This window comes from Vigna unguiculata, chromosome 6, assembly GCF_037176805.1.
Source record: "Vigna unguiculata cultivar grain cowpea cultivar isolate G323 ecotype 2 chromosome 6, ASM3717680v1, whole genome shotgun sequence".
Classification (NCBI taxonomy): Eukaryota; Viridiplantae; Streptophyta; class Magnoliopsida; order Fabales; family Fabaceae; genus Vigna; species Vigna unguiculata.
In genome coordinates, this window is record NC_140797.1 from 44,621,767 (window position 1) to 44,643,695 (window position 21,929).

Sequence of the window (21,929 nt, forward strand, 5' to 3'; positions counted from 1 at the left end):
AATTATTAAATATGTTGATTATATTAAATGATCGATGAGATATGTAAATATTTTAATTATTATATGGTAAATATATTAGTCGAGTTAATTTTCTTAATTATATTATAATCAACATATATAAAATAGATTGAGAAAACAAAACCATGCCACCTAACCTATTGATATGTAATAGATCAAACTAAATTATAAAATTTCTTACTTACTAAAAATTAATGAGATTAAATTAACTAATTTTTAACTTATATGCATGAGAAAGTAAGCTCAGAAGCTTGCAAACGTGCCATGGTGCCACTCCTATTACCCCATCTGTCACTGCTCCCGAATTTTCCATCCAAATTCATTTTCCTGGGAAATATTTCTGCTATAGATTCCTCTGTTGTTGCTCTTTTCAATGCAACTGTGCAATGCAACGAGGGGCCTTCCCGGTCTGTGTTGTTGATTTTTTCAATGCACCTGGGCACTGTAATTAGGTGCCTTCACCGGTCTGTTGTTGCATTTTTCAATGCAACTGGGCACTATATTAAGGTCCTTTCTGCAGTATTACCATCATCAGTGAAAAATGGCAACACCAACCCCCATTAATAAAACAGAAGAGGAATGGAGGGTGATTCTCTCCCCCGAGCAGTTTCGAATCCTTCGCCAGAAAGGAACTGAGTAAATTCCTAAACTTATTTTTTAATTTTTCTCACTTCTATTCGTCCATATTCGAGGGATTGGGGATTTGAAAATTTAGGGTTGAATCGAATTGCACGATATTTTAAAATGGTAATCTCTTTTGTGGATTTAGTCCCCTTTTTGGCCAAAAAAAACGGGTGACATTTACACAATTTTTTTTTTTAACAGTTTGTCACCCCTAAAAAGTTTTGTAGCTGTGTCAATGTTTATTCTTTTTGGTGTTTAGGGACAAAGTTATTTTTTTATGTTTGTATTGGGATTAAAACTTCAGTTATCTCGGATAAGATGTGCATATATAATGTCCAATCTTGTATTTAAGCTATGAATTTGATTTACTTGAGTTAGATCGTAACTTGCATGAGAAGTTGTGCAGATTGAAGGGTACGGGAGAATATGACAAATTTTATGAAGAAGGAGTTTACAACTGTGTTGGCTGTGGAACACCTCTTTACAAGTCTTCAACCAAGTTTGATTCTGGTTGTGGCTGGCCTTCTTTCTACGAGGGTTTTCCTGGAGCCATCAACCGATCTGTGAGTGGTTTTTGAAAGTTTATTATTCAACACTCATTTTTCCTTGTGACTTGTATTGCATTAACATTTTTAGTTGGAGATTGTATTTTTGTTGAATTTATGGAAGTTGTGATTTTCAGCCTGACCCAGATGGGAGGAGGACAGAGATAACTTGTGCAGCCTGTGGTGGGCACTTGGGTCATGTTACCAAGGGAGAGGGATACAAGACCCCAACTGATGAACGCCACTGTGTGAATAGTGTTTCTGTCAAATTTGTTCCTGGGAATGCCACTGCTTCAATATGAAACCTTCTTCTATTGGAGGTGTTTATTGAAACGTTGTGTTGTGTTGTAGTGGTAATTTGGATTTTCAAAGAAACCTTGCTAGCTTAGCCCAGTGCTAAGAGCTTGAATAACTGCGCATGCTGCACTTTAGTTCTCAAAGCAATCAAATCCTCTGTGTTTTAATCTTGTACATGCCTTTCTGTTTCACCCTGTATTGATTTGGTAGTTCTTGGCACGAATCATATTCATCAACCTTAATCATATATCAATTAGTTAAAAACTAATCTCAGCACGTTAATGGTTTGAAGGGAGTTGAAAAGTAAAAAGAAATTGATTAATGAATTTCAAAATAACAATTAAATATTTTGGAGAAAAGATATTAAAACATGGGGAGTTGTCTACAAAGAAGGATGTTTGAAGGTGAGTTGGTTAAAATTTAACAATTGAAAGGAGATGTGAATATCATTTAACACAATCTTATTCGTACAGTTTCTTCTAATATAAATCATTTTTAAAACATCATTTACCATTAAAATTACATATAATTTTCTAAAAAAAAAGTTTTAGCTTATATTTTTCTTACAATTTTTTAAATTAGAAAAATATTAACTTGGCACAATAAATTACAAGTTAGACAACAATATAGCATAATTTATATTATCCAACATCAGGTCAACCGAAAATTAGCTAATAATTTTAATTTTCTATTATTTTATGCTTGAAACGCCTTTATTTTTTTTATTTAATTTAATCTTTAATTTTCATAACTAAATTTTAAATTTTAAAAACAATATTCTTAAAAATACAGGATAGATATTACATTTTTTATCATTTTGAAAATAATGTTGATTAACAATTATTCTTTTCTCCAAAGAAAACGTGACAATTCAAACGAAGTTAAAAGGTGAAAAGAATGTAAGTTTAAATGAAATTATTGAATCAAAATAACAAAAATACGTTAATCACCCGACATCTATTTGGGTTTTTTCTCTTTGAGCCCACATTACTCGACCACTGGGCCTTTTAATTTCTTTTTTACCAAAAACCTATTTTCTTTTCCTATAATTTTTCTTCGGCAGTAGCGTAGTCATTATCGCGCGGTGACACAAGCATGAGAAAAGAAGCTCAAGAGCGTGCCACGTGCCCTTTAATAAAATGGCAGCACCAGCTCGATTTATAAAACCGAAGAGAGGGGAATTTCCCCCCGAGGAGTTTGAGATCCTTCGCCAGAAAGGTACTGAGTAAGTTCGTAATCTTTTTTTCTAATTTCTCTCTTTTTTCCGTCCATATATTGTTAGAACAGGGGATTTGAAAATCTTGGTTATGAATTGAAGTGCATGATATCTTAAAAATTGAAGGTTGTTTTCTTGGAGATTCTTTTTTGTTTTGTGAAGCTTTACTCAGTTTCATGCATTCTCTTGTTGGTATGTTTTATGAGTTTTGGTTTTTGTGAAACTGTTGCAGTTAAAATGGAGCAATTGCCGGAGAACCTGAGCGAGACAAAAAGATTGGCACCATCGCCTCCGCCGCCGGGAGGCATTCACCACCAGAGGGATGTGGACGACGATGACGAGAACGTAAATCAGCTCGATGAATGTTCTTCTCTCTATCGCTTGATGCAGGTTAACTTCATTGTCTTTGTTAATTACTTATTTTCCCTCCCTAAAACCCTAAACCCTCAGATTTAAGATTCTTTGATCTGGCCATTCCTAGAGGATTCCTTTTCTTTATTTTTCAGGATTGCGTTGTTCGATCAAACAGGAATTGGAAAGTATGTCAACCAGGTATCCATCTTTCAAACTTCTCTGTTCCTTTCTGCCCACGTGACATGTTATCCATATCTAATATTGCAGTTGAGAGTGTGTAAGAATGATTGTTGGAATTCATGGAAATTTTGTTTTGAAATCCAAATAACTAATTATTCAACCTTTTTTTATTCAGAAAGTTTAAGTTCCATAATTGTATTTGAATTAACCATCGTTGAACTCTTAACAGAAGTACATGCTTTGAGGGAATGCTTTGAAAAGAGAAAAAACATGCAAGGAAAGTAGAACTGTGCCGAGACTGAATTTGTTTTTAGTTGCTTATGAGGTTACATCCTGTGCTTCCTAGATCTTCTTAACAATTATGTACACACACTTCCCTCACCAGATGAATATTACTTCGCTCACCAGATGAATATATATATTTTTTTTAGCGTAGTTCAATTGAAAGTGATTTACGGGGGAAAGGGATCTTTTACATACAGAAATGTATAATAAGCAGGGTTTTCCGATTGAAATGCGAATATGTGTTTTTAGGTTAGAGAAATCACGTCCCTAACTTGTTCTTACTTCTTAAATTCACTTGGACTGTGTACTTGCTGTTTGATGATATTGTTAACTGCATGATAACAGGGCAAGCACTCTGCAAATTCGCACCCTGTTCTTGATCTAGTTTCATATGTTTATTATGCATGATGCTAATGAAGTACGGTAACAGGTGAAATTATTGCTTTAAGTGCAAGGAGAGGGTGGTTATTCTTAACAATAGTTGTAGCAGTAATTATAAGACTTGACAAAATAGCCTTTTTATAGTCACACATCTTAAAGGATTTGAAACAAAAAAAACTGATCTTTTAAGAAGTACAAATCTATCATATATTAAGAGTATGGATTGTTGGACTTGTGTGATGCAATTTATAGTTACCCCTCTGATGCATCAAACCGTTTGTCACTTGGGGCGCAATGGTCCAATTACCTACCACAATTCAATTAGTCCACTCAACTATAATTTGTCTCTAGGGAAAATGTCATTTATGATGACTAATATATAATTTATAAAAGAGAGATGTAGCGCACTAGTAACACCCCAATACATTTTCGAATTTTCAAGGACTATTAGAATTTTTTATTCATTGAATTTGGGAGAAGAAACAATTACACCACTATTACAAAATGAGAAGACCCTTAAAATATACTTAAAGGTGAGCTGGTCCTGCAACCAAGCTGGACGAATTGCCTGACGAACTCTCGTGTTGTAACTGCATAGGGCCTGATAGTGAACATGAAGTAGCATGAGATAGCTGTGTGTGATGCACACTTACTGCCTATGTTAGTATATGCATCAGTGACCAAAATTACGGGTCAGTTGCGTGTCTGAAGAACCACCGACTGAACTATCTTATATAGAAATTCCAAAACAGTAGATAAATTATGAACTTTGGGGTACGCTTTAGTTGCTGCATACTAAGCTTTAGTTGCTGCATACTACGTCAGCTTGGTCATTGATTCCTTTTGTACTCCAGCTCACAGATAACATGTTATATTTCGGTAACTACTGGTGATAGAGTACATGTAAAATTTTATATGACCATTGGAAGAACTTTGCAACTGTAATAAATAGTTAAAATAGTTTGTCCTTTTGTACATGGAGAAATCAAGTATGTCTTTTATACAAGGAAGAACTTGACTGCATGTTGCGATCGGGTCAACTAACCTCTCAGCATGTTCTCACTAGCTATGTTTATTGTTTATTAGCAAAGGATAAATGATTATAGATTAAGGATTACTATTCATTTTCATTACTTCTCTCTGGTCTATAACTCTAACCTATTACTAATGAAAGTATATGCAGTTTTGTGGTTATGTATTTTTATTAAATTAAATAATATAGTTTTAGAAAATAAGCAATTCTATAGAAATAGTTTAAAAAATTGTTTGTGAATTTTATTTAAATTAAAAACGTTAGGTAGTTTTTTTTGTTTTTTTTGTGGCAAAGGTGTCCAATGTATGTATATTTTATTTCTTTTATTTATTAAGGTATAAAATTATTTAAATAAAAGGTGAGTTATTAAAGGATGTATCACTTATATATATATATATATATAGTTTTTGTTTTAATTTAAATCAAATTCTTTTAGAGAATCTTCATTGTAAAACAAATTAATGATAATACTGTCATAAAACATACAAAATATTCAAATTACCAGGAGGAGATGATTTTGTCGTAAAACATAAAACTTGAAAAACATTTATCTGAAAATTCAGGGGTCTACCATACCTACCTAAAGCATCTGGTTAAACATTTTGATCTCTCTAATAGTATGGTGAGAAGAGTTGAGAAGATTTTGGATGGGATGGGATGGGATGGGATGGCATGTGATGACATTGGGCAAGTTAGAGTAGGATAAGGAATATGGTTTGGAAAAGACTAGATTGATGAATTTGCAATCCATCAAAAACTGCCTAATAGTCAGCCAATGCAAAATCACATACAAAATGCTCATTATCATTCCTAAAACAAAACTTATACGACTTTTTCTTACAGAGATCCTAAACATCCTAAATATTATAATATAATGCAATTAATAAATTTCTCTATTTATTTTCAAACTTATCACCATATAACACTACAATACTTTTTACCTCCCTTCTAACCATGGTATTTATTTATTTTTAAATTAAGTTAATTGTAAAATGGAAATAACGATTAACTATAAGATATGAACTTTATTGGGGGATATTATACTTCATAATGATAAATACACGTTAAAATCTCAATTTACAACATGCATATCAATTTTTAAAAGAAAACTTGCAAACTACTTTTGCAACATAGAAGAATGATCATTTTAACATGTATTTATTATATTAAGTTACTGTCTATCATTATAAATCTTCATATTTACATCTGTTAATTTATCAGAACTTTTTTCCTATTTTTTATTCACCACTCTTCACTTTAGTCCTGTAAAATATCCTTGAGAGGATAATAATAGAAAACAATTTGGTTTCGATCTTTATTGATGTTACTCACAAATGATTTTTGCTTTTAGTTTCTTGTTAATTTTTTCGTTAAACATGATGAACTCAGAATAATCACATCAAAAAGAATGTTACATCAATATATCATATCATTAAAGGCAAAAACAAAAATATATCTATATTGTGTGAATTATTTTTTTCTTTTGTTGTGATTTGTAAACATAATATATTAAATATACAGATTTAAAAAAAACTTAATGTGTTTGTATTATATAGTTTATACTTTATAACATATTTGAATTGTGTTTAAGTATTATATTTAAGTATATATATATATATATATATATATATATATATATATATTGCAGAAATTATAATTTTATTTTATATTATGCATAACTGTCATATAATATATAATAAACATTTATATTTTATATTTTTAATATATTGGTATAGTACATGTGAATTATATAGAATAATTGATGGTAATTAATTATATGATTTCAATCAAAATTTAATAACATGTAATTAAAATCATAATGATTTATATTTAAAATTGTGAATAGTGGATTAATGTTGTGTTGTGAGACTTTACAAAGAATTACTTTTATATATGACTAGACTTTTACATATAAATACACTTTTATATATTTATATTTTAACATTTTATGATATCAAAAACAATAGAATTATTATTATTATAATTATAAAAAAAGTAAAATGATTTTTACAATTTTATTTTTAGCTTTTTTTTTTTTAATTTTAACTATTTCTTTTAATTATAAAAAGTAGTTAAAATTTACAGAAAAATGGCCAAATTAATTAAATATTAAATTAAAGAAAAATATCACTTAAAAGATAAAATTGGTAAAATTATTATTTTTTATTTAAAAATATACATACAAGTAAAAATTGAAAATAAAATGTCCAAAAGAGAAATCTCTTTATATAATATAATATAGAAATATAATTAAAACTATGATTTCTAAATAAAATATAAATAAATATTAATACAATAGTATATTAGCCTAGTCGTATAATAAATACAAATAAGTAAAAAACTAAATTTATTCCTGCTTTAAAAAAATAGAATTATATTTAATTATAACTTGAATTAGACTTACTACAGATTTACAAGTAACATTCTTAATATACAAGTTTAATATACTTCAATTAAATAAAAGGAGGAATTACAGTTAATTTATAAGTTCCAATAACATTTTAGTCAATGTAAGGGTGTTTGTGATTTTTTACTTCAATTTATTAAATACTTATAGGAAAACACAAAATTTAAATGCAGTTGGATTGGGATGCTTCAATCCAAATTAAATCAATTTTCTGCGGATTAGATTAGTTTTTTTTTTTTATTTTTTAATTATGCAATGGTTAAAATTTAAACAAAACTATTAAATATTTTATCGTGTAAAATTGTCAAATAGAGAGTTATGTATTGTATAAAAAATTATAGTTAGAATATAAAAACTAAAATTGTTTATTATGTTTTTTTAGAAAATTATTTTATAATCATTTAAAATTTATTTCTGTTATTTTTCTCTCAAAAGAATAAACTCATTATTTTTTTAAAAGTTTAGTTATTTTAATTCAAATAAGTAGACTCCATTAACCCACTAAACTAATTTGTGCAAACATTTGTAAAATGAACCTTGTTAGGTTAACCTATTTGTTAAACCGTTAAGATAGATAAAATCCAATAAGTAAGCTTAGTTCTTTTGACAATTCTATATCTTATTTCATATGTTTTTTCTTTTTTGATATCTGAATATTATTTTTTTATATGTTTGATTTTAGGCTTATACGTATTTTAAATATGTGATGATGAAATTATTTAATAATTCATATTTAAAATTGGAAATTCTCCATTAATGATCTGAAGCTCTATCAAACTTTAATCTTATATATACACAAGTAACTAAAGTAATAATCTTTTATATATAGAGAGATTCAGAGAGATCATTAGTAATAATTTACCAATATTAGACATTGAAATGAATGCTAAAGTATTACATTATTGCAATAACCACTATTTTATACATATTTTATACATAAAATATGTACAAAGATAAGAAGCAATAATTTATTAATAAAAGTATAAAACAATATTATTAATATTATTATAATGATACGTCAAAAACATAATTACATAAGGAAATACTAAATGTATTCTCACTTAAAGTAAAAAATTATTATAGTAACAGCCTTCTTTTATACACAAATATAAATATATATCATATCTTAAAATTAGATTAAATGTTGATTCATAGCTATTTTATTTTTAATATATTTGAAATGCGTTAAATAATGAATCAAAAGTAATTCTATAAATTTAATCAATGTTTAATGACATATAATTAAAAAGATATACTTTAATGCTTACACAATTAATTTAGATTTAACATTTTACAAACACGGTCTCACAAACTAATGTTGGAAAACCTTGTACAACCCTTACTTTTATATGTACAAAAATAATTTAAGCAATAATTTATTAATTGAATATAAATTAATATTACAAAATAGTATACGAAAGACATAATAAATATATTAAAGTGAAATGCCAAATAAAGATTTGGAAAAAAATCATGTTGTGACAACTTTAAATACATGGATATTTAAAGGTTTTGTGTTAAATGAGTTAATTAAATTTGAATATAAAATTATATTTATTAAAGGTAGAATATTAAAAATGTCTAACAATAAATTTAAATAAAAAAATATCTTTATTCTGTCAAACAAATATCAATTCCACGAATAAAATTCCTCACAAAACGACAGTAGCTTATCTTCTGCATTTTTTCTTCTATGAAATTAATTGTCATCTAAAAAAAAAAAAAATCGATCTTGTTGTGTTTTTGTATTAACATTACATAGTGCTAAGCTAACCTAGTTACTATAGAGAGACGTTTCTACCCTTTAAGCCTTTTTAAGGTCTCAAGTTGTTGCAGCCTCAGCATAATAAAAAATAAAGGAAAAAGAAAAAGAAAAAAAAAAATTGTGGATTTCCTTTCTGATTCTCCAATGTTCTGAGATCAATCTTACCTTTGATTGTTCCAAATTCTGCTTCAATCGGGTACGCCCCAATCTTCCAATACTGATCATAACTCTGTTTTTCATTAACGCCTGTTGGGATCCTTTGTATTCGGGGATGCATGTGCTATAATATTAAAAACACAATTTTCTATGATCACTTTTCTGATCTGTGACTGAGTGCGAAGTATCCACATGTATTTGAATTCATTTGGGTACTTTCAGTATTTTCTCTTTTTCATCTGGGTATGTTTGTGGCTCTGTGAGTACCGGGTACATGTTTCTCGGTGACTTTTGATTTTTTTTTTTATTTCTCTTTCATGTATTCTTTTTGATAATTCATTGATGGGTTTCTTTCTATCTAAAAGTTTCAGGAAGTTATATCTCTAGGCTGTAATACTGAGATTCAGAGGTAATGGATTTTCTTCTTAAATTCAAGCATTGGATTATAATTCAGTGTTAGTTATCTCCTCTTTTCTTTTTCCTTGGTCTGTAATATTAGAAGATTTATTCTGAATTTTCCTCCTCGATTCTAATTTTCACATTATCATTTTAACGGAACTTGTATTTGGATTTAATAAAATTTGGATGATTCTGAAGATGTTAAATGAAGTAGTGATGCTTGGCGAGTATATTCATATATTTTATGTTTTTTTTCTCCGTACTAATATTGATTTGCAGATAAATGGCATCACTGGTGGCCGGTGCTAGCAGTCGAACAACTCCTTCGGTGTCTGTCCAAGAAAAAGGGAGCAGGAATAAGAGAAAATTCAGGGCTGATCCACCTTTAGGAGAGCCAAATAAGAGTATTCCTTCAGCTCAACATGAAAGCCTAAGTTATGAATTCTCTGCTGAAAAGTTTGAAATAACTCCAGGTCATGGGCAAGTTAGTACCTCTGACATGTGCAGTGTAAACCAAGATCATTCTGATGGATTGAAGCTTGGCCTTGGATTGTCTAGTTCCGTAGTTTCATCTGAGTTCAGACTCAGCCAACCTAAGGAGGAATCCGAGGTGGATGATGAATTCCATGACGCTGATTGGAGTGATCTCACTGAAGCCGAACTAGAAGAACTTCTCATGAGCAGTTTGAACATCATTTTCAAGAGTGCTATTAAAAAACTTGTTGGATGTGGATACACCGAAGACGTAGCTACAAAGGCCATCTTAAGGTCGGGCATCTGTTATGGATGCAAAGATGCCGTGTCTAATGTAGTTGATAATGGTTTAGCATTTCTTAGAAATGGCCAAGAGGATCCTTCAAGAGAGCATTATTTTGAAGATTTAATGCAGCTAGAGAAGTATATTTTGGCTGAGTTGGTTTGTGTTCTTCGAGAGGTTAGGCCATTCTATAGCATCGGGGATGCAATGTGGGCATTGCTAATTTCTGACATGAACGTGTCACATGCTTGTGCAATGGACGGTGACCCTTCAAATAGTTTTGGTAATGATGGCTGCTCTTCTGTTCAAACTCAATCACAATCAAAATTACAATCAAAAGGTCCTGAATTGAGTCTTCCAAGTCCTTCTAAATCAGCTCCCTCAGGTTCTCAACCTGAGAAGTCCTCTGTGGCAGGACATACTGTTTTGGACAACGCAAAGAATTCTCAAATTCTTGGACTATCGGGGAAAGAGGTTACTAATTCTGTGCGTGATTCTATTGATAAATCATCTAGTACATCTGGAACACCTCAATCTCCTTTTGTTGAAGAAAGGTGTGGGAGTGTTAGAAAGGTCCATTCCAGTGGCACAAAGAGAGAATATATTTTTCGACAGAAGTCATTCCATGTGGAAAAAGGTTATCGAACATATGGGTCTAAAGGGTCATTGAGAGGTGGAAGACTGAATGGCTTGAATGGATTAATCTTGGATAAAAAACTTAAGTCTGTATCAGAATCTACTACGATAAACTTAAAGAGTGCATCCTTAAACATAAGTAACACAATGGGAGTTGATGCAACAAATGACAATTTGAATGCTGTTTTTTCATCTAACGATGGGCCATCTACCCCCGCGGCATTTAGCTTGGATTCCAGTGACACCGCTTCTCAGTCAAGAGATACTTCATCTTCGGTGCCTGAAGCAAATTCTATTCTCGCTGTTGGTAACCCAAATGCATTACCATCTATGGATACTGATCTTTCTCTTTCTTTGTCTTCAAAAAGTGAGTATCCTGTTACATCTATCTGCTGCGATAATGAGGCACCCAATAGTAGTTGTGTAGGGATACCACGCGACAAGCCCCTAGGACAGTGGATACCCCAAGATAGAAAGGATGAAATGATTTTGAAGCTAGTTCCAAGGGTTCAGGAGCTGCAAAACCAGCTTCAAGAATGGACAGAGTGGGCAAATCAGAAGGTTATGCAGGCTGCTCGGCGGCTGAGCAAGGACAAGGCTGAGCTTAAGACACTAAGACAAGAGAAAGATGAAGTTGAACGGCTTAGAAAAGAAAAACAATCACTAGAGGAAAACACAATGAAAAAGATTTCAGAGATGGAAAATGCCTTGTGTAAAGCAAGTTCTCAGGTAGAACGAACTAATGCAGATGTCCGCAAGCTTGAGGTAGAGAATGTTGTGCTGAGGAAAGAGATGGAGGCTGCTAGGTTACGTGCAGCAGAATCAGCCACAAGCTGTCAAGAGGTCTCAAGGAGGGAAAAGAAGACCCAAATGAAGTTTCAATCATGGGAAAAGCAGAAATCCTTGTTCCAGGAGGAGCTAATGGCTGAAAAACACAAATTAGCTCAGTTTCAGCAGGAATTAGGGCAAGCTAAAGCACAACAGGATCAAGTTGAGGTATACTATTTCAAGCATATTCTAACTACTTTTTCTTGTGCTTTCTATCTTGTAAATGTTCACCTGATGTCTATGCTAACGTACATGGTTCGGCTTGTAATTTGCTCTCATGTTATGCTTTCATGTTCTCTTCAATATAAAAAGAGCAATGTCCGTGAAATGTCAGAAACTGTGGTTAGGGAGCAATGATCCGAAATTTCAAAATTTCGCAACTCTCATTTTATGCACAGGATTGTATCAATTAAATTTGGATTGACACATTGACATTTTATTTGTGGTTTGTTTCTATGCATGGTTTAACTATTTTTCATTAGAATGGGAGTGGGTGGGCAGTGCAATTTATGTTAAATGAATCAAAGTGTTTTCCCCTTTCCATGGTGTTAGATGACAAGGTACTAGCCTCTTTTTACCGTCTAAAGGGTCAAGAATTGAACTGCCTTCCGTCCGTCACCAAGAAATTAAAGCATATGGTCTATCATCCTTTTTTCTGTCCTGGTGCATCTTGTTTGATTCATACTTTGAAGGTTCTATTCATCTTGTGGTTGCAAGACTTTAAAGTACCGACACCTGAACCACAAAAGTGTAAATATTGTTTTACAGAAGTGAAACGTGAGTACAGTTTGCTACACATACATCACTTGTGAGATTCTGCAGTTGCCATCTTATTCAATGTGTAAATGCCAAATTAGTTTTGTTACCGAGTATTTTCTCATTGTAAAGGAAAATATCACAGGCTAGGTGGCAGCAGGTAGCAAAGGCAAAAGAAGAACTCCTTTCACAGGCCAGTTCTATAAGAAAAGAAAGGGAACAAATTGAAGAGTCAGCAAAATCAAAAGAGGATATGATCAAACTGAAAGCAGAGGAGAATCTGCAGAGGTACAGAGATGACATCCAGAAACTTGAAAAAGAAATTGCACAACTGAGACAGAAGACTGACTCTTCCAAAATTGCTGCACTGAGAAGGGGAATTGACGGAAACTATGCCAGCAGCCGTGTGGACATGGAAAATGGCTCTGTTCTGGAAGAATCAAGGGCCACTTTTATCTCAGAACTTGCTACAGGCTTAAATGAGTACTCTTTGACCGGGGGTGTTAAACGAGAAAGAGAATGTGTGATGTGTCTCTCTGAAGAGATGTCTGTTGTATTCCTCCCATGTGCTCATCAGGTTGTTTGCACAACCTGCAATGAGCTCCATGAGAAACAAGGTATGCAAGATTGTCCTTCTTGCAGGAGCCCAATCCTGAAGCGTATTTCTGTTCGTTTTGCCCATACATAATTATTTACTTGGATGAAGTGAGTGTTTTGAATAATGTCCGTGAGACGCTCTTCAAAAGAATAATGCATTCAGATCATGCATTTCAATGAGTTCAGATACATTATGTTGCTTTCAATGCCAAGGTTGATTCTTGTGTTACAACTTCCTTTAATCTGCTGTCGCAGTTTTATTTGAAGCTCTTCTCTCATCTCCTTTAAATGAATGCTCAGCTCCTCATTACATCTTCATTCTAATTACTTATGTATAGTCCTTTGTCTCCGAAAGAAAATTGAAAGTGTTTGAACACTAGCTTAACTCTATTAAGTCAGAGTGAAGGCTTTGATCCAACCACAAGGTAATCTTCAAAAGTAAAGCAAAGTGAATAGAGAAAACATCATGTCTGTAAAGATATTCTTACAATGTAGTGTGTCTCTTAATATGATTTTTGCCATTACATGTACAATAATAACCGTTATGACTTATTCAAATACAAAAAACATGCAATAAGAATCGATGAGCAAAAACTACTGAAATTGTATACAGTGATCTTTCCCAAGTTAAGAAAAATGTCTTTAACACAGAATAATACACGTGGATTATTGTGTGATGTGACTGTAACTGCATTAATGCTTTCTATCATTACGGCAGTAGTTGGGTCTGAGATTTGTTTCTGTAGTAGCCATTCATCTGAGATTTGTTTCTGTAGTAGCCATTCATCTTATTCAATTGTACATGATTATAGAGAAATGAGTACAAATTTTAGACAATAACAATGTGGAAATCTCAGTGAGAGAATCCACACGTTTGCAGAAGATATTTGTGAGGCGGAGACGACAGAGATGCTGCCCCTGTGAATTAACACCAATAGCATATCTTTAGAAAATATTTTAAGAGTGTCATGTACACAAATTTTGGAAATCCCAAATACATTAAATTTTAAATAATTTTTATTAGGATATTAATTTATATATATGAAAAAAAAAATGGGAGAAGACCCCTCATGCATAATAAAACTCCCCCACTGGCACGCTTATTGAAAGTGAAGTTGTCTAGTTTGGTATATTCAATAGTTTGACGGCATGATTTCTAAAATTTGACTTCAAATATTTGAATCGATTTGGTCTAGTCTAACAAAACAAACAGGTCAAAATGTGTAAAAAATAATGCTAGTTTGAAATTCACCAGACTCGTTTAGTCGGAAATATTGTTTGTCTAATTTTATTTTAAAATTTATATCAATATATATTAAAAAAACAGAAAACTTTTAGTCTAACTTGATGGGCTAATGAGTCAGATCAAGAAATATATTTCTAAGAGTTTTAAACTAGGTCAAGTTGACTACTTTCCATTTTTGATTTGTTAGATTGAATTTGGTTGTACTTACCAATAATATGATTAATTATATTTGTTATCCAAAACTATTAAGAAATATCAATATAATAGATTTTATAAGAAGCTTATTATTACCGAATATCCCGACATATGATTTGTAAAATCTAACATGATCTGTTAAAAAAATTAGGCAAATCTTCTTCAGATACGTGTGATTTTATAAGAATCTTGTATAAAGTTACAATTATTTTTAAGTAACTGCACATATCATTACACCCACATAAATAACACACATTAGAAAACCACTAAAAATATAAAGCCTGGGTTCCAACAAAAAAGAAACTCAAGTTTGAAAAATAACATAAATATCTTGTTAGCATTATGCTCAAGGAGATAAAGAATCTAACAGAAAAAAAAAACCCAATGATGTCTAGAATCTTATCCGGAGAAGAACGTTGCAAAGAAGATGAACCATGCGTACTTTGTAAGCTAGTTCAGAATCCATGGAAGTGCATATAACACAGAGTGATGGCAAAGAAATTAAGTAAAAAGAAGGTGATTTGAGAAAGAGATAGAGTATGGGAAGCACATATAGCAGCAACATATCAAGAGTTGAAGTGTCAAAGAGCCCTAATTTCAAGGACCAATCTGTGGTATACTCAACTCCCGATTCAAGAACCTGCACCCTTCATGCGAGCGTGGGCGTGAACACTGCGAGTGTCTCTCTCAGAGACTACACTTTCGACAGAGAAGGAACCAGAGTGGACATTAGGGTTCGAGACATTGAAACCAACAAAGAAGGTCGTAAAGGCGTTGGCGCCATTGATCTCAAATACGGAGGCTCTGCTTTAGACGTTCGCAAAGACGCGGGGCAGTTTAGCATCGGATACGGCGTTCCGCACGTGAGGTGTGGTTATCTGGTTGTTACCAAACACGACACCACCGCACACGGCGGCTCTTTGTTTGTGACACACGTGTGCGGCACCGCGGAACAAAGGTTGTCTCTCGTTGTTGTGCAGGTTTGGTACGATGCTGCTAAAGGCTCTTTTGTGTGTAACATAACTGGTCCTTCCCGACACGCTTCGTTTATAGAGGTGGTGGCGGCTATGAAGAAAGCCTATGGTGACTGTGTTGATTCGCCTAGTTCCACCGCGCATGGAGCAATCCCCAACACACGCATCATAAACAATTCTGGTGAATTCCATGGCCATCTCAATGGTTCTATGGTCAGTGATTCCATGATCAACTTTTTTAATGTCTACATGATCAGTAGTAAGTGAGGACTTGAACAGTAGATTCATGTAAAACTCACTTCATCTTGTTCATGATGTTCATAACGGGATTCAGCATCATCATTCGTGTCTTAACTTGTATCTGTGGAGATTGTGGTAGTAGTCTTGTTTTGTTTCCTTCCCAGTAATCAAGCTTTCAGATTTCAAGTTAATATTTAAGGTAATCTTCACTTATTGAAACAGATGAGGTGAATTGTTTATGCCAGCATTTTTATTTATACAAGCAATAATAATTGTAGAATTATGAAATTAAGCTAAACTTCTACGTTAACAATTTTAATTATTTCAGGGAATTTTAGGCAAAATTTTTAAAGGAAAATAATAGTTTGATATACTCTTACGTAACAACTCTGTTGATTAATGTAAAAAATAAAATAAATATGATTAAAATTTTATTATCTTGTGTTATTAAGTGGGTATAATTGATTTTATGAGTGCCAAAATATCGCTGTTTATTTTTAAATTTGTCACATGGTAAGATTTGCAAAATTTAAATTTTAACCAATCATAGTCTTCTATTATGGTAATTCGTATTCATATGTCAACATTTATATGAATTTCATAACTAAAATAAAAAGAAAAAAACACTTTTATTCGTCGACAGCAGGGTTCGAACCTGCGCGGGCGAAGCCCAACAGATTTCAAGTCTGTCTCCTTAACCACTCGGACATATCGACTTTTAATATGTTATGCAACATATTGGCCTATAATACTCATAGGTATAATAAAAATAAAAACCATTCGTCGACAGCAGGGTTCGAACCTGCGCGGGTGAAACCCAACAGATTTCAAGTCTGTCTCCTTAACCACTCGGACATATCGACTTCTGCAACTACACAATTTTTTTTTAAACTAGTTAGTCATGATAAATTATCATTTTCTGACATTTTCTAAATTATTACAAACTAATTTTAAGAACCTACTCTTTTTTATTCAGTTAAGAGAAAAATAAATATTTTTTTAGTTTAAGGACTTATCTAAGCTTTGTCAAATAGTTTAGGAATTAATCGAGTATTTAAAAAGAAACAAACCTTTGATTAATTATCAATTCAGAAGCTTTCTATGTTGGATTTCACTCATCATGAGTTACACTAATTAATGACTATTTTCGGTTGGTCTCGTCTATTATATAAGACCTTACTTGAAAAAAAAAAAAGACAGTCAATATTGAGACCATGTAGAGATTGCTATTTTCCTGCATTTTATATAATTTTTCATCATCCAGGATTTTTAATATTGCTAAATTTGAATTGTGTTTAGGAATTCTGCACGATTATCCATATCATTAGGATAACATATATATCTCTATATTATAAGACTAAAAACATGTTAAAGGCATTATTTTACTTTAAATTATTATTACTTCAAATCGAGATTTTTATTTTATTTTCATGTTATGTGCTATATTATCTTAAAAAAAATCAAATTAACAAGAATCGCAATGATTTGGTAAAAAATTTCTTTTAGAACTGCAAACTAATTTCCATTGATATAGACGATCTTCAAAAATAAGAATATTTTCAACATAAATTCTGATGTATCGTTATAAAGTTACGTACTTTCAGCGACCGTTACTCTTAGTTATAATTGTCGGAGAAACGACAACATTTATGAATTTATCTTATATGCGAAAGTTTAAATCACTTAAACCCCATTTATGTGTTAACATGGTTAATTGTCCTAATTACTTTATTTCAACATTTTCTTAACATTACATTTACAGTTATATTCTAAAGTTGCATTATTTCATAACTTTTGCAAAAAAGAATAATCCAACCATATATATATATATATATATATATATATATATATATATATATATAACAAATTTAAGAATAATTTAAGTTATTTATAACTTGTTCAAAACTTAAATTTATTCGCAGTCATTCATAAATCAAAACTCATTGTAAACCATTAAAACTTCACCAATTGATGAAGGGCTAAAATCCCATCCTTTTGATATCCATTAAAAGAACTTTCCTTAACCTATAGTATAAGTAAAACTTATTTAAAAATATCCTATGTCAAAGATATATTATTTTTCTTTAATGTTGTAATTACTAATTATTGAAAACAAAATCTTTGGGCACCCACCAAGGCTCACAAGTTCAATGTTTCCAGCTTAGAGTTTATCCAATGCTCACAATTCAATTTGTGACTCAAATGTTCACTTCAAAGTTAAGTTTTTTTTTTTTCTATGTCTAATAAAAATGTAACAAAAGTCATTAGTGGTAAGTATTAGTATAATGCATGGAATTTAAAAAAAAAAAATAGCAAGAACTTAGAAGGCATCAACTGAAAGAGTAAATATATATAATATTGAAGGAGTAAAGATATTCAAATTGAAAAGTGACTTAATTAGTTCCATCAAAAGAGAATTTGAATTGAAACTAAAGAGATTAAAAAAATATATATTAAGAATAACACGGGGTTAGGTGTGAGATTACTCTTTTTCGAGAGTGCTAAGAATATTCTCTACAAACCTCTGTTTAATAACAAAACTCCTATATTCACCACTAACATAGTTTATTCGCAATAGGATAAAATTAATTTTTTTTCACATAATTTGTGAAGTGCATCGTAGAAGTTTACCTACTGAAACAGCTGCATGCTGATCTTGCATAGGTGTGGTTATATCAAATCTTGTCCAACCATGTCCCACTTTCTCTACCTAAGTCATTGACTTTTGTTCAGTGAAAAGGACTTCAAAAATGTTTGTTTTCCAACTACGTTTTTGAGGGTTACAATAGCTCAATCAAAATTACAACAACACAGACAAATTTTATTCAGAGGTATTAATGTAAAGTTTATGATTAAAAAACTGAAAGCAGGATCTACCATTTATATAATAACTACAACTTTTTATAATACATTCGAGAAAGCTAAGATTTCAACTCATTACATAAGAAAAGTATATAAAGCTGCATCCGTCAAAAATGTCTGCAACTCACGGGATGTATTCCACTGGACAGTGGCTGACCCCACCAAAAAAATCATTGGTTACTTTATGCAGATTTTTATAATGGTTGTTATCATTAACACATATAAAAACAAGACATTAGTTAACTTCTTCTGTTCTTGTTGGTAGCAGTTGGCCTTGTTTTCTTGTGTTGGAAAAGAAGCTCAACAACATTGCACCATTGTCAACTCTTCTCACTCTCTCTATCTCCCTCCGTGGAGTAGTTAGGACCTAATTTTGTCTCCACTTATTCCATATATTTGCCTCGTTTGGAAGATGTGCCACTGATTAAGCTGGTGAAACAAATCATGATGAACGTGTCATGAAAAAAAGAGACATCGAATTTATATTTTCCTTCCCAAAAGCGAGTTTGTGTGAGATGTTTAGTGTCATTAGAAGAAAACTCCGGCACTTTTATTCAAGGATATTGTGGCTACTATGGAAGCGCCCCAGGTGTAAAGTTGTGATCAAAAGGTTTAGAAAATTGAACTTTAAGGGTCATCAATTGAGTAAGAACAAGTCTAGAAGTGACTCAAATGGCCTCTTGGTTGAGTCTGAATCTGGAAGGCCTATTAGGATTGCTACATTCAATGTTGCCATGTTTTCACTTGCACCTGCTGTTTCAGAATTTGATGAATGGGTTGTCTCCAATCACGAGCATGGATCTAAGAAGAAGAATCTCAGAAAGGGTGACTTTCCCAAGAGTATACTGAAGCAATCTCCATTGCATGCGTCTCTGAACAAAGCTCAGAGTCTTTCTGACTCCAACATTCTGCCACGATCAAATTTGAAGGTTTCTATTAATCTTCCCGAGAATGAGATTTCACTGGCAAATAGTAGATTGGTTGCTTCGATGGAGAGGAAAGAGGGCACATCAGATAGAATGATGGGAAATGTTTCTGGCAGGCATCAGGTTCCTGCAAGATCTCCTGTGTGCTTTCCTTTCGTTATGAACTACTGTGAGGGCAGTGAGAGATTCACAAGCAGCAGAAGCATCTTGGAAGTTCTGAGAGAGATTGATGCTGATGTGATGGCCCTGCAGGATGTGAAAGCAGAAGAAGAGAAGAACATGAAGCCTCTTTCTGATTTAGCAGCTGCTTTGGGGATGAAATATGTTTTTGCTGAGAGTTGGGCTCCAGAATATGGAAATGCCATCTTATCCAAATGGCCAATTAAGAAGTGGAAAGTTCAAAAGATTGCTGATGATAATGATTTCAGGTGTTTTATTCCTCCCACATTTCAATGATGATGATAATGATTATTATGTTGTCTTGTTGAAAGACAAAAACTGTCATGCCTCTGTCATCTTCTGATATATTTATTATTGTTGTTTTAGGCTATAGAATTTTTGGGTGTAAAAGTGCAATGACAACTCTTTGTGTGATTTAGGAATGTTTTGAAGGCTACAATTGATGTGCCTTGGGCTGGAGAAATAAATTTGCATTGTACTCAACTTGACCACTTAGATGAGAATTGGAGAATGAAACAAGTGCAGGCAATATTTCGCTCCAATGACTCTCCTCATATCTTAGCAGGAGGTCTCAATTCTCTATATGGAGCAGATTACTCATCTGAGAGATGGACAGATATTTTTAATGTAACATTCTTAGTTCTCTCCACTGTTTACATTAAATTGGTTTTCTTTTCCACATCCACCTGAGATTGTTTGTTTGTTTGTTTTTGTTGCAGTACTATGAGAAACTCGGAAAGCCTAGGCCAAGGTCAGAAGTCATGAACTTCATGAAATCCAAAGGCTACGTCGATGCAAAGGATTATGCAGGAGAATGTGAGCCCATTGTCATCATTGCCAAAGGCCAAAGTATATTTTTTTTCACTTGTTCAACTGCTCTTTCTAACTTAGCTTAGATGATTATCATGATCATGATCAGTGACGGATCTAGAACACTAAATCAACTGAACAAGTCAAGTGAAGTATTTGTACGCTACAATTACACACAAATCTATCATAAAACTACTGTCAGCATGTTCAAATACACAAGATTAGGAGAGAAAAATAAACTTTTTTGAAATACCTAATAATAACTTTAACAAAATCAGGAATGTACTTACATACCCTAATATACACGTAGGTCCGTCACTGATCATGATTGTTGAAAAACTTTGAATGTGTAAGTTGAGTGGTGAAATAACAGATGTGCAGGGGACATGCAAGTATGGCACAAGAGTGGATTACATTTTGGCTTCCCCAAATTCTTCATACAAATATGTGCCAGGGTCCTACTCAGTGATTTCTTCAAAAGGAACTTCTGATCACCATATAGTGAAAGTGGACATTGTGAGAGTAAATGCATCTGCTCAGAAAAATGTGATGAGACAGTGCAGGAAACTAAAGAGTAAGGTGGTGAAAATAACACCACCATGTTCTGCAACAGGTGTAAGGGAATCAACCCCACCTACCAAAATACTTGTACCATAGGAAAATTGTGTGACAAAAGTGATGAGGCATATTTTGATGAACACTGTTAGCTGGGAAGTTAAAATGGCATGGTCATGCAGTAGAGTTTGACATTTTCTTGTGCCCTTGTTCACAACTGCATTAATACTGCTCTTTACCTTTTCTTCTCTGTCCTCGTCTGCATATAAATAATTCATCTCAGCATCAAGCATTTCATCATTCCTACTGCATATACCACTATTGACATTCATTCCCACAATTTATGATCACCTTTCATGTTCAGACAAGAAGCAATAAATCATAACAACCCAAAGATATAATTGCAAGTCTCCCGGTCATGAAAAGTTCTGCAAAAGAAGATTAACGCTCACAACATATAAATAAAATTCCTATGTAATATCCCTTCCCTGCAACAACATTTTGCATCATATTGAAAGTAATTTAAATATTAAATTAAACTCAAAATTGCTTCAAGTTAAATTTGTGTTGGAGATTCTTCGTGAATTCCGGACAAAGTTAAATTACAATATATAAATATAAAGAAAGAAGAAATGAATTAAAGAAAGAAATCAGATGATTTTTTTTTTTTAATTTTGTTTCAAGTTTTATAAAAATTAATTTAAGTT

At 32.3% G+C, this 21,929-nt stretch overlaps 4 protein-coding genes and 2 non-coding genes across 11 annotated transcripts; 4 read left to right on the plus strand and 2 right to left on the minus strand.

Moving 5' to 3' along the window:
• Positions 1-419: 419 nt before the first annotated feature.
• Positions 420-1,658, plus strand: LOC114188170 (peptide methionine sulfoxide reductase B5-like). Its single transcript, XM_028076721.2, has 3 exons — positions 420-654; positions 1,049-1,205; positions 1,325-1,658. The coding sequence occupies exons 1-3, from the start codon at positions 560-562 to the stop codon at positions 1,487-1,489; spliced, it is 417 nt and encodes a 138-aa protein (XP_027932522.1). The 5' UTR covers positions 420-559; the 3' UTR covers positions 1,490-1,658.
• Positions 1,659-2,552: 894 nt separating this feature from the next.
• On the plus strand, positions 2,553-3,903 carry LOC114188172 (Cox19-like CHCH family protein). Of its 2 annotated transcripts, none has more exons than XM_028076722.2 (4): positions 2,553-2,702; positions 2,933-3,090; positions 3,207-3,252; positions 3,464-3,903. In XM_028076722.2, exons 1-4 carry the CDS (start codon positions 2,624-2,626, stop codon positions 3,517-3,519), a joined length of 339 nt encoding a protein of 112 aa, XP_027932523.1. In that variant the 5' UTR covers positions 2,553-2,623; the 3' UTR covers positions 3,520-3,903. The 2 variants fall into 2 exon arrangements, with proteins under 2 accessions (XP_027932523.1, XP_085530985.1); XM_085674859.1 differs by having other exon boundaries at positions 2,561-2,709.
• A 5,203-nt stretch (positions 3,904-9,106) lies between these two features.
• Positions 9,107-13,500, plus strand: LOC114187191 (putative E3 ubiquitin-protein ligase RF298). Of its 5 annotated transcripts, none has more exons than XM_085674817.1 (4): positions 9,107-9,301; positions 9,627-9,670; positions 9,940-12,049; positions 12,434-12,658. In XM_085674817.1, the coding sequence occupies exons 3-4, from the start codon at positions 9,944-9,946 to the stop codon at positions 12,446-12,448; spliced, it is 2,121 nt and encodes a 706-aa protein (XP_085530943.1). In that variant the 5' UTR covers positions 9,107-9,301; positions 9,627-9,670; positions 9,940-9,943; the 3' UTR covers positions 12,449-12,658. The 5 variants fall into 5 exon arrangements, with proteins under 5 accessions (XP_085530943.1, XP_027931158.1, XP_027931160.1 ...); XM_028075357.2 differs by lacking the exon at positions 12,434-12,658 and adding an exon at positions 12,783-13,500 and having other exon boundaries at positions 9,108-9,301; XM_028075359.2 differs by lacking the exon at positions 12,434-12,658 and adding an exon at positions 12,783-13,500 and having other exon boundaries at positions 9,156-9,301; positions 9,627-9,716.
• Positions 13,501-16,523: 3,023 nt separating this feature from the next.
• TRNAS-UGA (transfer RNA serine (anticodon UGA)) lies at positions 16,524-16,605 on the minus strand. Its single transcript has one exon. It is a non-coding gene; the product is annotated as a tRNA-Ser (tRNA).
• A 65-nt stretch (positions 16,606-16,670) lies between these two features.
• On the minus strand, positions 16,671-16,752 carry TRNAS-UGA (transfer RNA serine (anticodon UGA)). Its single transcript has one exon. It is a non-coding gene; the product is annotated as a tRNA-Ser (tRNA).
• Positions 16,753-19,008: 2,256 nt separating this feature from the next.
• On the plus strand, positions 19,009-21,470 carry LOC114187316 (DNAse I-like superfamily protein). The gene is made up of 4 exons (XM_028075534.2): positions 19,009-20,105; positions 20,277-20,484; positions 20,577-20,706; positions 21,041-21,470. The coding sequence occupies exons 1-4, from the start codon at positions 19,210-19,212 to the stop codon at positions 21,322-21,324; spliced, it is 1,518 nt and encodes a 505-aa protein (XP_027931335.1). The 5' UTR covers positions 19,009-19,209; the 3' UTR covers positions 21,325-21,470.
• Positions 21,471-21,929: the final 459 nt, after the last annotated feature.